The 14,534-nt window shown below is 43.8% G+C and overlaps 1 protein-coding gene across 2 annotated transcripts; it reads left to right on the forward strand.

The window, feature by feature from the left end:
* The first annotated feature begins 527 nt into the window (after window positions 1-527).
* Window positions 528-10,354, forward strand: slc2a6 (solute carrier family 2 member 6). 2 transcript variants are annotated; one of them, XM_041900404.2, is made up of 11 exons: window positions 528-810; window positions 963-1,116; window positions 5,279-5,388; window positions 5,597-5,693; window positions 6,512-6,611; window positions 6,721-6,926; window positions 7,017-7,166; window positions 8,082-8,190; window positions 8,386-8,562; window positions 8,693-8,838; window positions 9,516-10,354. In XM_041900404.2, the coding sequence occupies exons 1-11, from the start codon at window positions 764-766 to the stop codon at window positions 9,675-9,677; spliced, it is 1,458 nt and encodes a 485-aa protein (XP_041756338.1). In that variant the 5' UTR covers window positions 528-763; the 3' UTR covers window positions 9,678-10,354. The 2 variants fall into 2 exon arrangements, with proteins under 2 accessions (XP_041756338.1, XP_041756337.1); XM_041900403.2 differs by having other exon boundaries at window positions 529-810; window positions 6,715-6,926.
* Window positions 10,355-14,534: the final 4,180 nt, after the last annotated feature.

Here is a 14,534-nt window from a genome sequence, read left to right on the forward strand (position 1 = left end):
TAATTTGCAAATAAATTCATAAAAAATCCTACAATGTGATTTTCTGGAAAAAAAATTCTCATTTTGTCTGTAATAGTTGAAGTGTACCTATTATGAAAATTACAGGCCTCTCTCATCTTTTTAAGTGGGAGAACTTGCACAATTGGTGGCTGACTAAATCGTTTTTTTCCCCACTGTATATTTGGATTTGTTTAACACTTTTTTGGTTACTACATGATTCCATATGTGTTATTTCATAGTTTTGATGTCTTTACTATTATTCTACAATGTAGAAACTAGTAAAAATAAAGAAAAACCCTTGAATGATTAGGTGTGTCCAAACGTTTGACTGGTACTATATATATATATATATATATATATATATATATATATATATATATATATATATGCTTTTATTTATTTATTATTATTTACAACGAACATTTATATATATATTTACAAAGAAAGTATATGGGGGGATTGAAAATGATGCAGACAATTAAATTATATGAGATTAAACAACCTTTCACACGTTTAGGTCTGTTGCTCAACCAAGGAATTATTATCATGGCGACAGAAAAAGTACAGCCTGCCATTGACTGGGGGTTTCTGTTCTCCTTCCTTCCAATGATGACCCAATGGAATTTTTTGTAATTGCAAAACTGTTGTTTCACTTTCAGTATAACTAGTTTAGGACTTATTCGGACAGGTTACTACAGGAAAAATTAACAGCTAGAAAACACTGCTAGTTTAGGAGTTCTTCGGACAGGTTGCTACAAGGAAAATGGACGAGAATACACCGCTAATAGTCAAACGCACATCGCGCACGAGGTAGGCCACCAATCATATAATTGATGTCCTGCTGTCTATCAAAGGCATCAGAGATTCAGACCAAATGCTATTTACAATGAATGAAGTTGTTTATTCATATCACTCATATTTGAACATGTGATATTATATATTTCCCTTTTTTTCATCCACAGCAATGCCAGGCTATACCTCGCTGTGTTTTCTGCTGTTTTGGGGAATTTCAATTTCGGCTATTCCTTGGTTTACCCCTCCCCAGTGATCCCTCAACTCCAAAACAGTGGTAACCCTAAACTGAGGATGGACACAGAACAGATAGCCTGGTTTGGGGTGAGTGAGGCAGAGAGAAAAACAACCGATGAAAATGTATGCACTAACTGTAAATCGCTCTGGATAAGAGCGTCTGCTAAATGACTAAAATGTAAAATGTAAATGATGTCTTCTCATTCATTCAGTGTCTCCTTCAGAACGTTATCTGATGACAGCCAATAAAATAATGCCTTACCTCAATGATAATGTACTGTTTTTTTTCTTCATAAAAGTACAGCTATATTGTCAAATCAATCAGACAGTCCATATACTTGACCCATTCAGTATTTTATTTTTATTTCACCTTTATTTAACCAGGTAAGCCAGTTGAGAACAAGTTCTCATTTACAACTGCGACCTGGCCAAGATAAAGCAAAGCAGTGCAACAGAGTTGCATTTGGGGTAAACAAAACAAAGTCAAAAATATATATACAGTGTGTGCGAATGTAGTAAGTTATGGAGGTAAGGCAATAAATAAATAGGCCATAGTGCAACAATAGTTAGTGCAAAAATAGTTACAATTTCGTAATTAACACTGGAATGATAGATGTGCAAAATATGATGTGCAAATAGAGATACTGGGGTGCAAATTAGCAAAATAAATAACAATATGGGGATGAGGTAGTTGGGTGGGCTAATTTCAGAATGGCTGTGTACAGGTGCAGTGATCGGTAAGCTGCTCTGACAACTGACGCTTAAAGTTAGTGAGGGAGATAAGAGTCTCCAGCTTCAGAGATTTTTGCAGTTAGTTTCCATGCATTGGCAGCAGAGAACTGGAAGGAATGGCGGCCAAAGGAGGTGTTGGCTTTGGGGATGACCAGTGAGATATACCTGCTGGAGCGCAGACTACGGGTGGGTGTTGCTATGGTGACCAATGAGCTAAGATAAGACGGGTATTTGCCTAGCAGTGATTTATAGATGACCTGGAGCCAGTGGGTTTAGCGACGAATATGTAGTGAGGGCCAGCCAACAAGAGCGTACAGGTCACAACGGTGGGTAGTATATGGGGCTTTGGTGACAAAACGGATGGCACTGTGATAGACTACATCCAATTTGCTGAGTAGAGTGTTGGAGGCTATTTTGTAAATGACATCGCCAAAGTCAAGGATCGGTAGGATAGTCAGTTTTACGAGGGCATGTTTGGCAGCATGAGTGAAGGAGGCTTTGTTGCGAAATAGGAAGCCGATTCTAGATCTAACTTTTGATTGGAGATGCTTAATGTGAGTCTGGAAGGAGAGTTTACAGTCTAACCAGACACCTAGGTATTTGTAGTTGTCCACATACTCTAGGTCAGACCCGCCGAGAGTAGTGATTCTAGTCGGGTGGGCGGGTGCAAGCAGCGTTCAGTTGAAGAGCATGCATTTAGTTTTACTAGTGTTTAAGAGCAGTTGGAGGCTACGGAAGGAGTGTTGTATGGCGTTGAAGCTCGTTTACACAGTTTCCAATGAAGGGCCAGATGTATACAAAATGGTGTTGTCCGCATAGAGGTGGATCCGAGCGTCACCAGCAGCAAGAGCGACATCATTGATATACACAGAGAATAGAGTCGGCCCGAGAATTGAACCCTGTGGCACCCCCATAGAGACAGCCAGAGGTCCAGACAACAGGCCCTCCGATTTGACACATTGAACTCTATCTGAGAAGTAGTTGGTGAACCAGGCGAGGCAGTCATTAGAGAAACCAAGGCTATTTAGTCTGCCAATAAGAATGCGGTGGTTGACAGAGTCGAAAGCCTTAGCCAGGTTGATGAAGACGGCTGCGCAGTACTGTCTTTTATCGATCGCGGTTATAATATCGTTTAGGACCTTGAGCGTGGCTGAGGTGCACCCATGACCAGCTCGGAAACCGGATTGCATAGCAGAGAAGGTACGGTGGGATTCGAAATGGTCGGTGATCTGTTTGTTAACTTGGCTTTAAAATACTTTCGAAAGGCAGGGCAGGATGGATATAGGTCTGTAACAGTTTGGATGTAGAGTGTCACCCCCTTTGAAGAGGGGGATGACCGCGGCAGCTTTCCAATCTCTGGGGATGTCAGACGTTACGAAAGAGAGGTTGAACAGGCTAGTAATAGGGGTTGCGACAATTTCGGCGGCTAATTTTAGAAAGAAAGGGTCCAGATTGTATAGCCCAGCTGATTTGTAGGGGTCCAGATTTTTCAGCTCTTTCAGAACATCAGCTGTCTGAATTTGTGTGAAGGAGAAGCGGGGGGGACATGGGCAAGTTGCAGCGGAGGGTGCAGAGCTGGTGGCCAGGGTAGTGGTAGCCAGGTGGAAAGCATGGCCAGCCGTAGCAAAATGCTTGTTGAAATTCTCGATTATTGTAGATTTATCGGTGGTGACAGTGTTTCCTAGCCTCAGTGCAGTGGGCAGTTGGGAGGAGGTGCTCTTATTTTCCATGGACTTTACAGTGTCCCAAAGCTTTTTGGAGTTAGTGCTACAGGATGCACATTTCTGTTTGAATGTATAAAGTGTAAGATGTACAGTTGAAGTCGGAGGTTTACATACACCTTAGCCAAATACATTTAAACAGTTTTTCACAATTCCTGACATTTAATCCTAGTAAAAATTCCCTGTCTTAGGTCAGTTAGGATCACCACTTTATTTTAAGAATGTGAAATGTCAGAATAATAGTAGAGAGAATGATTTATTTCAGCTTTTATTCCTTTCATCACATTCCCAGTGGGTCAGAAGTTTACATACACTCAATTAGTATTTGGTAGCATTGCCTTTAAATTGTTTAACTTGGGTCAAACGTTTCGGGTAGCCTTCCACAAGCTTCCCACAATAAGTTGGGTGAATTTTGGCCCATTCCTCCTGACAGAGATGGTGTAACTGAGTCAGGTTTGTAGGCCTCCTTGCTCGCACACGCTTTTTCAGTTCTGCCCACAAATGTTCTGTAGGATTGAGGTCAGGGCTTTGTGATGGCCATTCCAATACCTTGACTTTGTTGTCCTTAAGCCATTTTGCCACAACTTTGGAAGTATGCTTGGGTCCATTTGGAAGACCCATTTGCGACCAAGCTTTAACTTCCTGACTGATGTCTTGAGATGTTGCTTCAATATATCCACATAATTTTCCTTCCTCATGATGCAATCTATTTTGTGATGTGCACCAGTCCCTCCTGCAGCAAAGCACCCCCACAGAATGATGCTGCCACCCCTGTGCTTCACGGTTGGGATGGTGTTCTTCAGCTTGCAAGATACCCCCTTTTCCCTCCAAACATAACGATGGTCATTATGGCCAAACAGTTCTATTTTTGTTTCATCAGACCATAGGACATTTCTCCAAAAAGTAAGATCTTTGTCCCCATATGCAGTTGCAAACCGTAGTCTGGCTTTTTTATGGCGGTTTTGGAGCAGTGGCTTCTTCCTTGCTGAGCGGCCTTTCAGGTTATGTCGATATAGGACTTGTTTTACTGTGGATTTAGATACTTTTGTACCTGTTTCCTCCAGCATCTTCACAAGGTCCTTTGCTGTTGTTCTGGGATTGATTTGCACTTTTTGCACCAAATTATGTTATTCTCTAGGAGACAGAACGCGTCTCCTTCCTGAGCGGTATGACGGCTGCATGGTCCCATGGTGTTTATACTTGCATATTATTGTTTGTACAGATGAACATGGTACCTTCAGGTGTTTGGAAATTGCTCCCAATGATGAACCAGACTTGTGGAGGTCTACAAATTTTTTTCTGAGGTCTTGGCTGATTTCTTTTGATTTTCACATGATGTCAAGCGAAGAGGCACTGAGTTTGAAGGTAGGCCTTGAAATACATCCACAGGTACACCTCCAATTGAGTCAAATGATGTCAATTAGCCTATCAGAAGCTTCTTAAGCCATGACATCATTTTCTGGAATTTTCCAAGCTGTTTAAAGGCAAGTCAACTTAGTGTATGTAAACTTCTGACCCACTGGAATTGTGATACAGTGAATTATAAGTGAAATAATCTGTAAACAATTGTTGGAAAAATTACTTGTGTCATGCACAAAGTAGATGTCCTAACCGACTTGCCAAAACTATAGTTTGTTAACAAGAAATTTGTGGAGTTGTTGAAAAACGAGTTTTAATGACTCCAATCTAAGTGTATGTAAACCTCTGACTTCAACTGTAAGTGTAAGCAGCACTATGTCCTGAAACATTCCTCTTTAGTTTTAACCATGTCCCTATTTGACTCTTTCTTTTATCAGTCTATTTTCACACTGGGGGCTGCAGCAGGAGGACTTGGTGCCATGCTTCTGAATGACCTGATTGGCCGGAAGTTAAGCATCATGGTGTCAGCAGTCCCCTCAACAGTTGGGTATGTAAGCTATGTACACATGTTCTTGGTGGGAATATACATTTTCTGGTTATTTACTGAAAGAACAGGGAACAAATACATTGATTGTATTTACAAAAAAGCCCCAATGTATTAGGCCACATTACATTGGTGATCATAAAGTAATTATTAACAAAGTAATACAAAATACAAATATTTTTTCATATATACGTCCTTCCAACCCTTACAGGTACATTGTGATGGGAGGGGCACAGGCTACTTGGATGCTACACCTGGGCAGGTTCCTAACTGGTATCGCTGGTGGCATGACTGCTGCTTCCATACCTGTAGGTCAGCTACTGATAATGCTGTGTGCTCTCAGTGGTGGAAAAAGTACCCAGTTGTCATACTTGAGTAAAAGTAAAGATACCTTAATATAAAGTGACTCAAGTAAAAGTGAAAGTCACCCAGTAAAATACTAAAAGTCTAAAAGTACTTTTAAAATACTTTAGTATAAAAAGTAAATGTAATTCCTACTTAAGTATCAAAAGTAAAAGTAAAAATCATTTCAAATTCCTTATATTACCCATTTTCTTGTTTTTTATCTATTTACGGTAGCCAGGGGCACACTCCAACACTTCATCATTTACAAATGAAGCATTTGTGTTTAGTGAGATCAGAGGCAGTAGGGATGAAAAGGGATGCTCTCTTATGTGAATTTGACCATTTTCCTGTCCTGCTAAGCATTCAAAATGTAATGAGCATTTTTGGGTGTCAGGGAAAATGTATTGAGTAAAAAGTACATTATTTTCTTTAGGAATGTAGTAAAGTAAAAGTTGTCAAAAATATAAATATTTAAGTAGTTTTTTTGGGTATCTGTACTTAAGTAGTACTTTAAAGTATTTTTACTTAAGTACTTTACACCACTGTGTGCTCTTCTGATGCTTCATCCAATAACAAAGAGTTAGACCATTTAGATACTGCTGTGGACTTCAGAATATGTCATTAGGAAACTGGTTAACCTGATCTATTGATGTTTCCTGAAATCCCCTCTCCTGGAAATATAAACCCATCTTAGACAACAGGCGTAAAGGCTTATGGGCTTACTGTCACGCCTTACATTAGTGATGATGTTGTTGTGTTCTCTTCTCTTGCACTGCTCCAGGTGTATATATCAGAGATCTCCCACCCCAAAGTTAGGGGAGCTTTGGGATCGTGCCCTCAAATCACTGCTGTGTTTGGAGCCCTGTCACTCTATTCACTTGGTAAGAACCTGGCACATCTCGTACACAGGTAGATACTGTAGGGGGCCATCCAGGAGGTCCATGTTGCTATTCAGAACTTTGAGTTTGTGTATGTTTGGTGAAGGGCTAGTGGTTCCGTGGCGGTGGCTGGCTGTGGCAGGGGAGATCCCAGCTCTGCTCATGCTGCTGCTGCTGTGCTTCATGCCCGACTCTCCCCGCTACCTCATCACCTGTGGCAAACAGGAGCAGGCCTGCAAGGCCCTGGAGTGTCTGAGAGGGCCCGACTCAGACTTCATGGCAGAGTTCAACTCGATTGAACTCAGTATCTCGTCTCAGGTACACAGACGGTACTTTGGTTTGACTGCCTCCAAAGACTTACTGTAGATGTTCGGATTGAATACATTTAGTGTTTCTCCTTTCCTCCAGGGGAGAATCAGGTGGTCCGATTTGATAACGCCGTTCTACTACAAGCCCATCCTAATCTCCATAGTGATGAGGTTCCTTCAGCAGATGACTGGCATAACTCCCATCCTGGTGTATCTGGAGCCCATCTTCCACAAGACTGATGTCTCCCTGGTACGTGTCTTTTGTCTCCCAGCTATGGGGCTTTTCACACTACTGAGCCGAACCAAACCAAGCTGCACTGAGCAGGTCCGGTTACGCATCTACCATAGTTTCTGAAACCGTGCTGGAAAATGTGGAAATATCTGAGCCAGCGCAGTTTGGTTCAGGTTGGCATGATCGTGAGAAAAGGGTAATGGATTAGGTGGGATCAAGTTAAACTGTATCAGGGAAAAGGGTAATGGATTAGGTGGGATCAGGTTAAACTGTATCAGGGAAAAGGGTAATGGATTAGGTGGGATCAGGTTAAACTGTATCAGGGAAAAGGGTAATGGATTAGGTGGGATCAGGTTAAACTGTATCAGGGAAAAGGGTAATGGATTAGGTGGGATCAGGTTAAACTGTATCAGGGAAAAGGGTAATGGATTAGGTGGGATCAGGTTAAACTGTATCAGGGAAAAGGGTAATGGATTAGGTGGGATCAGGTTAAACTGTATCAGGGAAAAGGGTAATGGATTAGGTGGGATCAGGTTAAACTGTATCAGGGAAAAGGGTAATGGATTAGGTGGGATCAGGTTAAACTGTATCAGGGAAAAGGGTAATGGATTAGGTGGGATCAGGTTAAACTGTATCAGGCGTCATTGTGCTGCTTAGCAGTATTGCTTCCCCGCTCACATCTTTACCGCTACTTGATCTTGCGCCCTCTGCCTCGCCAACACACGTAACCGCCCTGTTTGACAACGTACTAACCAGCTGCGCCACAGAAAAGCTAGCAATTCGGCAGTGCCGGTGGAGACATTTCAAGCTGTGGGGTGAGCTGACGACGCAATCTGTTACATCAGCAAATGGCTCCTTTACCTCAGTACCTTGACATTACAGAACATGTCATTCATAACCAAGGACATTTTAAATGCATCCACTTCTATCTAGGAACCTAAGTACGATGCTGCACTGGTGGGAGCAATTCGACTGCTATCTGTGGTGATTGCTGCCAGTTTGATGGACAAGGCTGGAAGGAAGGCCCTCCTCTATACCTCAGGTGGGTGCGTTCGCAGTCCAAGTGACAAAGCCATAAAATCATCACTGAGCTCAGAAAATAGGCCCTTCAGAAATGACCCACAGATTTAAACAGTGTACCATAAGTGTAACAGTGTGTTATTGTTAAAAAATGTTTAAAAAAAAAAAGTTAAGATTTTATTGACTGCATTTCTGTTCACTTGTTCGTCCTCTGCAGGGTTCCTGATGTTTCTCGCTACCCTTACAATGAACATGTACTCACACACCACCCCCTGCCCCTCCGGTAACCTGACTGGCACTGTGCTCCCCACAGACCTCATAGCACAGCAGGGGGAAGCTGCCTTCAACACCATCACCCTCATCCCATTAATAAGCACCATGGTCTTTATATTTGGTAAGAATCTCAGTCTTGATTAAGGAAATACATGTTTAATGCGTAATTCCCCACACACTCAACACACTCGGGTGGTTTCACATAGGCCTACGGTCATCATTTTTGCCCGTGCTGCTCCGTTCTCATCAAGGTTATGCTATGGGATGGGGCCCAATCACTTGGCTTCTGATGTCTGAGATCTTGCCTCTGGGAGCGCGAGGGGTCGCGTCAGGCCTGTGTGTGGGGGTCAGCTGGTTGACTGCCTTTGTCTTGACTCATGTCTTCATTCATGTGGTGGTGAGTTCATTGCTCCATTACTCTGACTACTAATCCAATGTGTGGGCACATTTTAATGACAAATATTTAACATACTACATTGAACATAAATCCTCTTACTATCACATTCAAAGACTGTAATTGACCTACCCATCTTTTTAACTGAACTTGAGGGTATCCGGGTTAGCGTTTATTGCATTCGATTTGGAACCGGGCTGCCTCCCGGGCCTGAGCCTGGTGCCCGTTCTGGCCGACGGCGAAGTTGGTTAAGCGTGTGGAGTAATGAGTAGGATTCTGTGTTTTCACATGCAAAAGTGATTGCTTTTGATTAAAACGCTTTGTCTGCCTTCCCAATGAAAACTAGTTTGAAAATTCGAACATGTATTTTATGGAAAAGGGATTTATGTTTCTGAATGATGCACTGTTACATTGTTGACAATATGACAGAGCAGCTGCAGATTACCGTTCCATTTGAGCAGGGCGCGCCTCCCTCACCGGATTCACCCGGTCACATAACGGGCCATAGCCCGGTTCAACCTGGAACAGTTTAATCTAATCCCATCCTAGTATAATGCTATTGTGAAATATTCATCCATGTCCCTTATACATTATTACTCACCTATAACAAGATTCCTAATCATAATCCTACATTCAACGACTAATGCAAAATGGTTGTGTGTTGACCATGTTTTCTACAGGAGACCTATGGACTGTTTGTTCCGTTCCTGTTCTTCTCGGTGGTGTGTGTGGTGAACATAATTTTCACCGCCGTGTGTGTCCCTGAGACCAGGAACAGATCGCTGGAGGAGATTGAGAACTATTTCCGGACTGGACGCAGTTTCACCATCATTGACACATAACACCTGTTGCTTACTGGAGCATTGTGGACTTCATCAACATGATGCAGTCATTTGTATGAATTGATTTTATTCAGGTGTTTAATTCCACCATTTAAGTGTTTGTTAAAGGACAAATACACTGTTTTTGGATCTTAATGATATCGTTTTATTAATCACTCATACATATATTTAATTGTAAAATGACATTACATAAATACACGTGGCAACACCATGGTCTGCCTGTCAACTTCATGTACCTGTAACAAAAGGTTATAGATTTGAGCATTGGGAAAGTAACACACAGACAAATGAACCAGTTTCAGAATTCGATGGCTCAATTCCTTTTAGGTATTCAAACTCACCCTTCTTCCACAAACAGCAGTGAGAAGTTCTCTTTTATCAAAAAAGGGGAAGATGATCATGCACAATTACATATAGACCCACAAAATACGATATTGGTTTGGCATTTCATCACGAACTTCTATATATTTTCTCGTCGTTTGGCATTCTGTTTCCTTTCCACTTAAAAACAAGCTGCTTCTGACATTGCTGCCTCTTTAGGCTTGTTTCAATCAGCCTGGTGGGAACAAGAGCTGAGAGCCACAAAAGATTAACATTACATTTAGCATACTACCTCAAGATTGCAAAATTAACCAACACTGGCTGCGTTTTACACAGGCAGCCCAATTCTAATATTTCTCCCAATTATTGGCAAAATACCATTTGTGATGGGTGATTTGAAGGAGTCAGGCGCAGGAGGGTAAATCACAGAATGCAGAGTTTATTCCGGAATACAGAGTTAAGCAGAATTGCGTGAAATAGTCCAGTGCGCAAAACAGGCGTACTGGAACCAGACAGGCACACTGGGAAAATATACCCCAATAATACAAAATACACGGCGCTCTACCGCGCTACACTAAACAATCACCCACAAGGACAAGGGGGCAGAGAGAACACTTATACACGTATTAATGAGGGGAGATGAACCTGGTGTGTGTAATAGACAAGTCAAAACAAATGGAATGATGAGATGAGGAGCGGCAGCGGCTAGAAGGCCGGTGATGATGAACGCCGAAGCCTGCCCGAACCAGGAGAGGAGGCAGCTTCGGAGGAAGTCGTGACACCATTAGTGAAAAGTAATATAATAATTGGCCTGCCTGTGTAAATACAGCCTCAGTGTTGGAGATGGATATTAGTAATAATAATAATAATAATATACAAGGTTTGATGATCATATACAAACCTAGACCTAATCAGACTTTCAATGATTCTCATTGATGTCCTTGATTATTTCATATTGGTCATTGAGGGGAAATGCTCTGGTGCCCTCCTCAGGAAGCTTCTACAGAACAATACAAGGATTGACAGTGATGAGGGTTTATAGAACCTATGACATGATGCCATGATGCCGGTAGACTGACAGACAGACAGGTAGACAGACTGACAGACCGGTAGACAGACTGACCGGTAGACAGACTGAAAGACCAGTAGACAGACAGACAGACTGTATGTAACAGAGATATATCATCTACACATTGTGTATGACCAGTATAAAAATGTATGCACTCACTAACTGTAAGTCTAACTGTGGTCCTTTGTAGCTCAATTGGTAGAGCATGGCGCTTGTAATGCCAGGGTAATGGGTTCGATCCCCGCGACCACCCATATGTAAAAATGTATGCATGCATGACTGTAAGTCGCTCTGGATAAGAGCGTCTGCTAAATGACTAAAATGTAAATGTAATGCCATAACAGCGGGAAGCAGGGGTGCTGAGTGTGCTGCAGCACCCCCTGATAAAAAATAAATAAAATAAGACTTGAACTTTATTACTCCTGTATTAGTGTAGAAAAAAACATCCAACCCAAAACATCTACCCCAGATCATGTATGATGCAAGCGTACAGTATTTAGGTGTGTAGTTTAAAATTCCCATTCAGGCTTACCTGAGCATTTACATCAGTGCGCTTGTGGCCTGTGACAAACTCCTAGATGTGCTCCAGATAGGCAATGGTCATCTCTAGCACAGTCACCATGTTACTCCAGCTGCCTGGGATCCTGGGCAGCAAGTGGTGGAGTTTACTGTAACTGACAGTGATCCGCCTCCTGCCATGCAAAGGAGAGAGAAAGGCGTGGAACAACCATGAACAGATAGAAATGTCTTACAGACTCTGCCTGGGTTGTGGGATCTTGTTTGTGTTTTGGTGTGTTTGGCTTGTTTGTGTATAGCCTTCTGACGTCATGTTTCGTTGCCGTTTGTTGTTTTGTACGTGTTTATCCAGTTTAATAAACATGTTCGCATACCACGCTGCACCTTGGTCTGACCCGTCTCTCAACGATCGTGACAAAAGATCCCACCAAACGAGGACCAAGCAGCGTGGCCAGGAGCAGACATCCTGGACATGGGAGGAGATCCTGGATGGTAAGGGATCTTGGACATGGGAGGAGATCCAGGCTGGGATGGATCGCCGTCCTTGGGAACAGACGGAGGAAGCCCGGGTTAGAGAGGGACACCGCCGGCGCCGGCCGAGGAGGAAGGCCGAGAGGCAGCCCCAAGATAATTTTTTGGGGGGCTAAAGGGGTGGTCGGGGATCGAGAGAGAAGAGCCCCGACCACTGCACCCGGTGGGGTTCCAGTTGGAGTCCCTACGACCATGGGAACAGGAATGGGAACAGCTTTACGTTGAGGAGTCGGAGGATGACGATGAGTTTCTGTTCCCTAACTCGTGGGGGCTCCCGGGGGAGTCCTCACGGGAGGAGGATTGGGCGCGGAGAGTAAAGGACTGGTACAGTCGTAGACCTCCAGCGCTGGTTCCCAGTCCGGGTAGCCTCGTGCCTGCTTCTCGCACCAAGCCAGTGGTGCGTGCTCCTAGTCCGGTAAGATCTGTGCCTGCTCCTCGCACCAAGCCAGTGGTGCGTGCTCCTAGTCCGGTAAGATCCGTGCCTGCTCCTCGCACCAAGCCAGTGGTGCGTGTTCCCAGTCCGGCCCGGCCCGTGCCTGCTCCTCGCACCAAGCCAGTGGTGCGTGTTCCCAGTCCGGCACGGCCCGTGCCCGTTCCACCGGTGCCTGGTCCAGCTCAGGTCAGCGACTCCACTCCGGAGTCAGAGCATACCGGTGCCCAGTCCAGCTCAGGTCAGCGACTCCACTCCGGAGTCAGAGTAGTGCGCTCCACCAGTGCCCAGTCCAGCTCCGGTCAGCGGCTCCACTCCAGAGCCAGAGCTTTCCGCTCCACCGGTGCTCAGTCCAGCTCCGGTCAGCGGCTCCACTCCGGAGCCAGAGCAGTCCACTCCACCGGTGCCCGTTCCGGTCAGCAGCTCCACTCCGGAGCTAGAGCAGTCCGCTCCACCGGGATCCGGTTCAGCTCCGGTCAGCGGCTCCACTCCGGGTCCAGAAATCAGCCCCTCTCCAGGTTCAGGGTCTCCCACACCAGGGTCCAGACAGGGATCGGTGCATCGTGGGAGGACTGAGAGGGGAAGCTCCGCGTTGAGGTCCAGACCGGTCCAGGGGTGCAACGCGGAGGCAGTAAGGGAGAAGACGTCACGCCCGGAGCTGGAGCCGCCACCAAGGCTGGAAGCCCACCCAGACCCTCCCCTGTTAAGTCAGGTTTGTACGGCCGGAGTCCGCACCTTTTGGGGCTGGGGGGTACTGTCACGCCCTGACCTCTAGAACTCTAGTTAGTTTGGTCAGGGTGTGCATGTTTAGTTCTATGTTGTTGTATATCTATGTTTAGAGTCTAGTTGTTATATTTCTATGTTTGGCCGGGTATGATTCCCAATCAGAGGCAGCTGTCGCTCGTTGTCTCTGATTGGGGATCATATTAGGCAGCCAGTTTTCCTGCCTGGGTTGTGGGATCTTGTTTGTGTTTCGGTGTGTTTGGCTTGTTTGTGTATAGCCTTCCGACATCACGTTTCGTTGCCTTTTGTTGTTTTGTACGTGTTTATCCAGTTTAATAAACATGTTCATGTTGTAAAGTGGTTATCCCACTGGCTATAGGGTGAACGCACCAATTTGTGAGTCGCTCTGGCTAAGAGCGTCTGCTAAATGACGTTAATGTGCCCTTGAGCAAGGCACTTAACCCTAATTGCTCCTGTAAGTCGCTCTGGATAAGAGCGTCTGCTAAATGACTAAAATGTAATGTAAATGTAATGTTCGCATACCACGCTGCACCTTGGTCTGACCCGTCTCTCAACGATCGGGACATGTATGCTAAAATAACATCTACAAATGATATCTTATAATAATTGCTTCCTTGTCTTTTGAAATTAATTCAGGAAATTATCCTCATCACTTGACCACTGGCTGATGAACCAATAAAACATCAACTACAGGGTTCAGATCAGATGTGGGTTTTGAGTCATCAGTAAGTCAAAAATAAAATATCACATTTTCTTGTGTGAAATCAAATGTAAACAAAATGACATAACTGACACTTACTGAGTCTTGCTTTAAGGGACAAAAATGTATAGTTAGAAGTACACAGGTACTGCCTTTAATAAGAATTTACAAAGGTCCAATGCAGGCGTTTTTATCTCAATATCAAATAATATCTGGGCAACAATTAAGTACCTTACTGTGATTGTTTTCAATTAAAATGGTCAAAAAGAAAGAAAAAATAGCTTCTTAGCAAAGAGCAATTTCTCAAGCAAGAATTTTGCTAGGACTGTCTGGGAATGGGGAGGGGAAAACGGAACACTGGCTGTTATTGGCATAGAGGTTTGGAACTCTATTTTTATTGGTCTGTTACTGGACGTCATAGGCAGGCCAAAACTCCATCCCACCAAAATGGGCTGACATTTCAGGTGGTCTTTTCAAACAGATCTTACAGTAAAAGGCCATTATCATCATTTTCACAATTTGACAGTATTATTTCAACTTCGTAGT

This window comes from Coregonus clupeaformis, chromosome 16 (assembly GCF_020615455.1).
Source record: "Coregonus clupeaformis isolate EN_2021a chromosome 16, ASM2061545v1, whole genome shotgun sequence".
In the NCBI taxonomy this organism is placed as follows: Eukaryota; Metazoa; Chordata; class Actinopteri; order Salmoniformes; family Salmonidae; genus Coregonus; species Coregonus clupeaformis.

Bases quoted from the DNA above. Each gene is read 5' to 3' on its own strand.
- slc2a6 (XM_041900403.2), top strand. From the start codon at position 764: ATGGACGAGAATACACCGCTAATAGTCAAACGCACATCGCGCACGAG. The intron at 5,389-5,596 runs GTATGTAAGCTA...CAACCCTTACAG, and splicing joins GCAGTCCCCTCAACAGTTGG to GTACATTGTGATGGGAGGGG. The intron at 8,191-8,385 runs GTGGGTGCGTTC...CGTCCTCTGCAG, and splicing joins GGCCCTCCTCTATACCTCAG to GGTTCCTGATGTTTCTCGCT.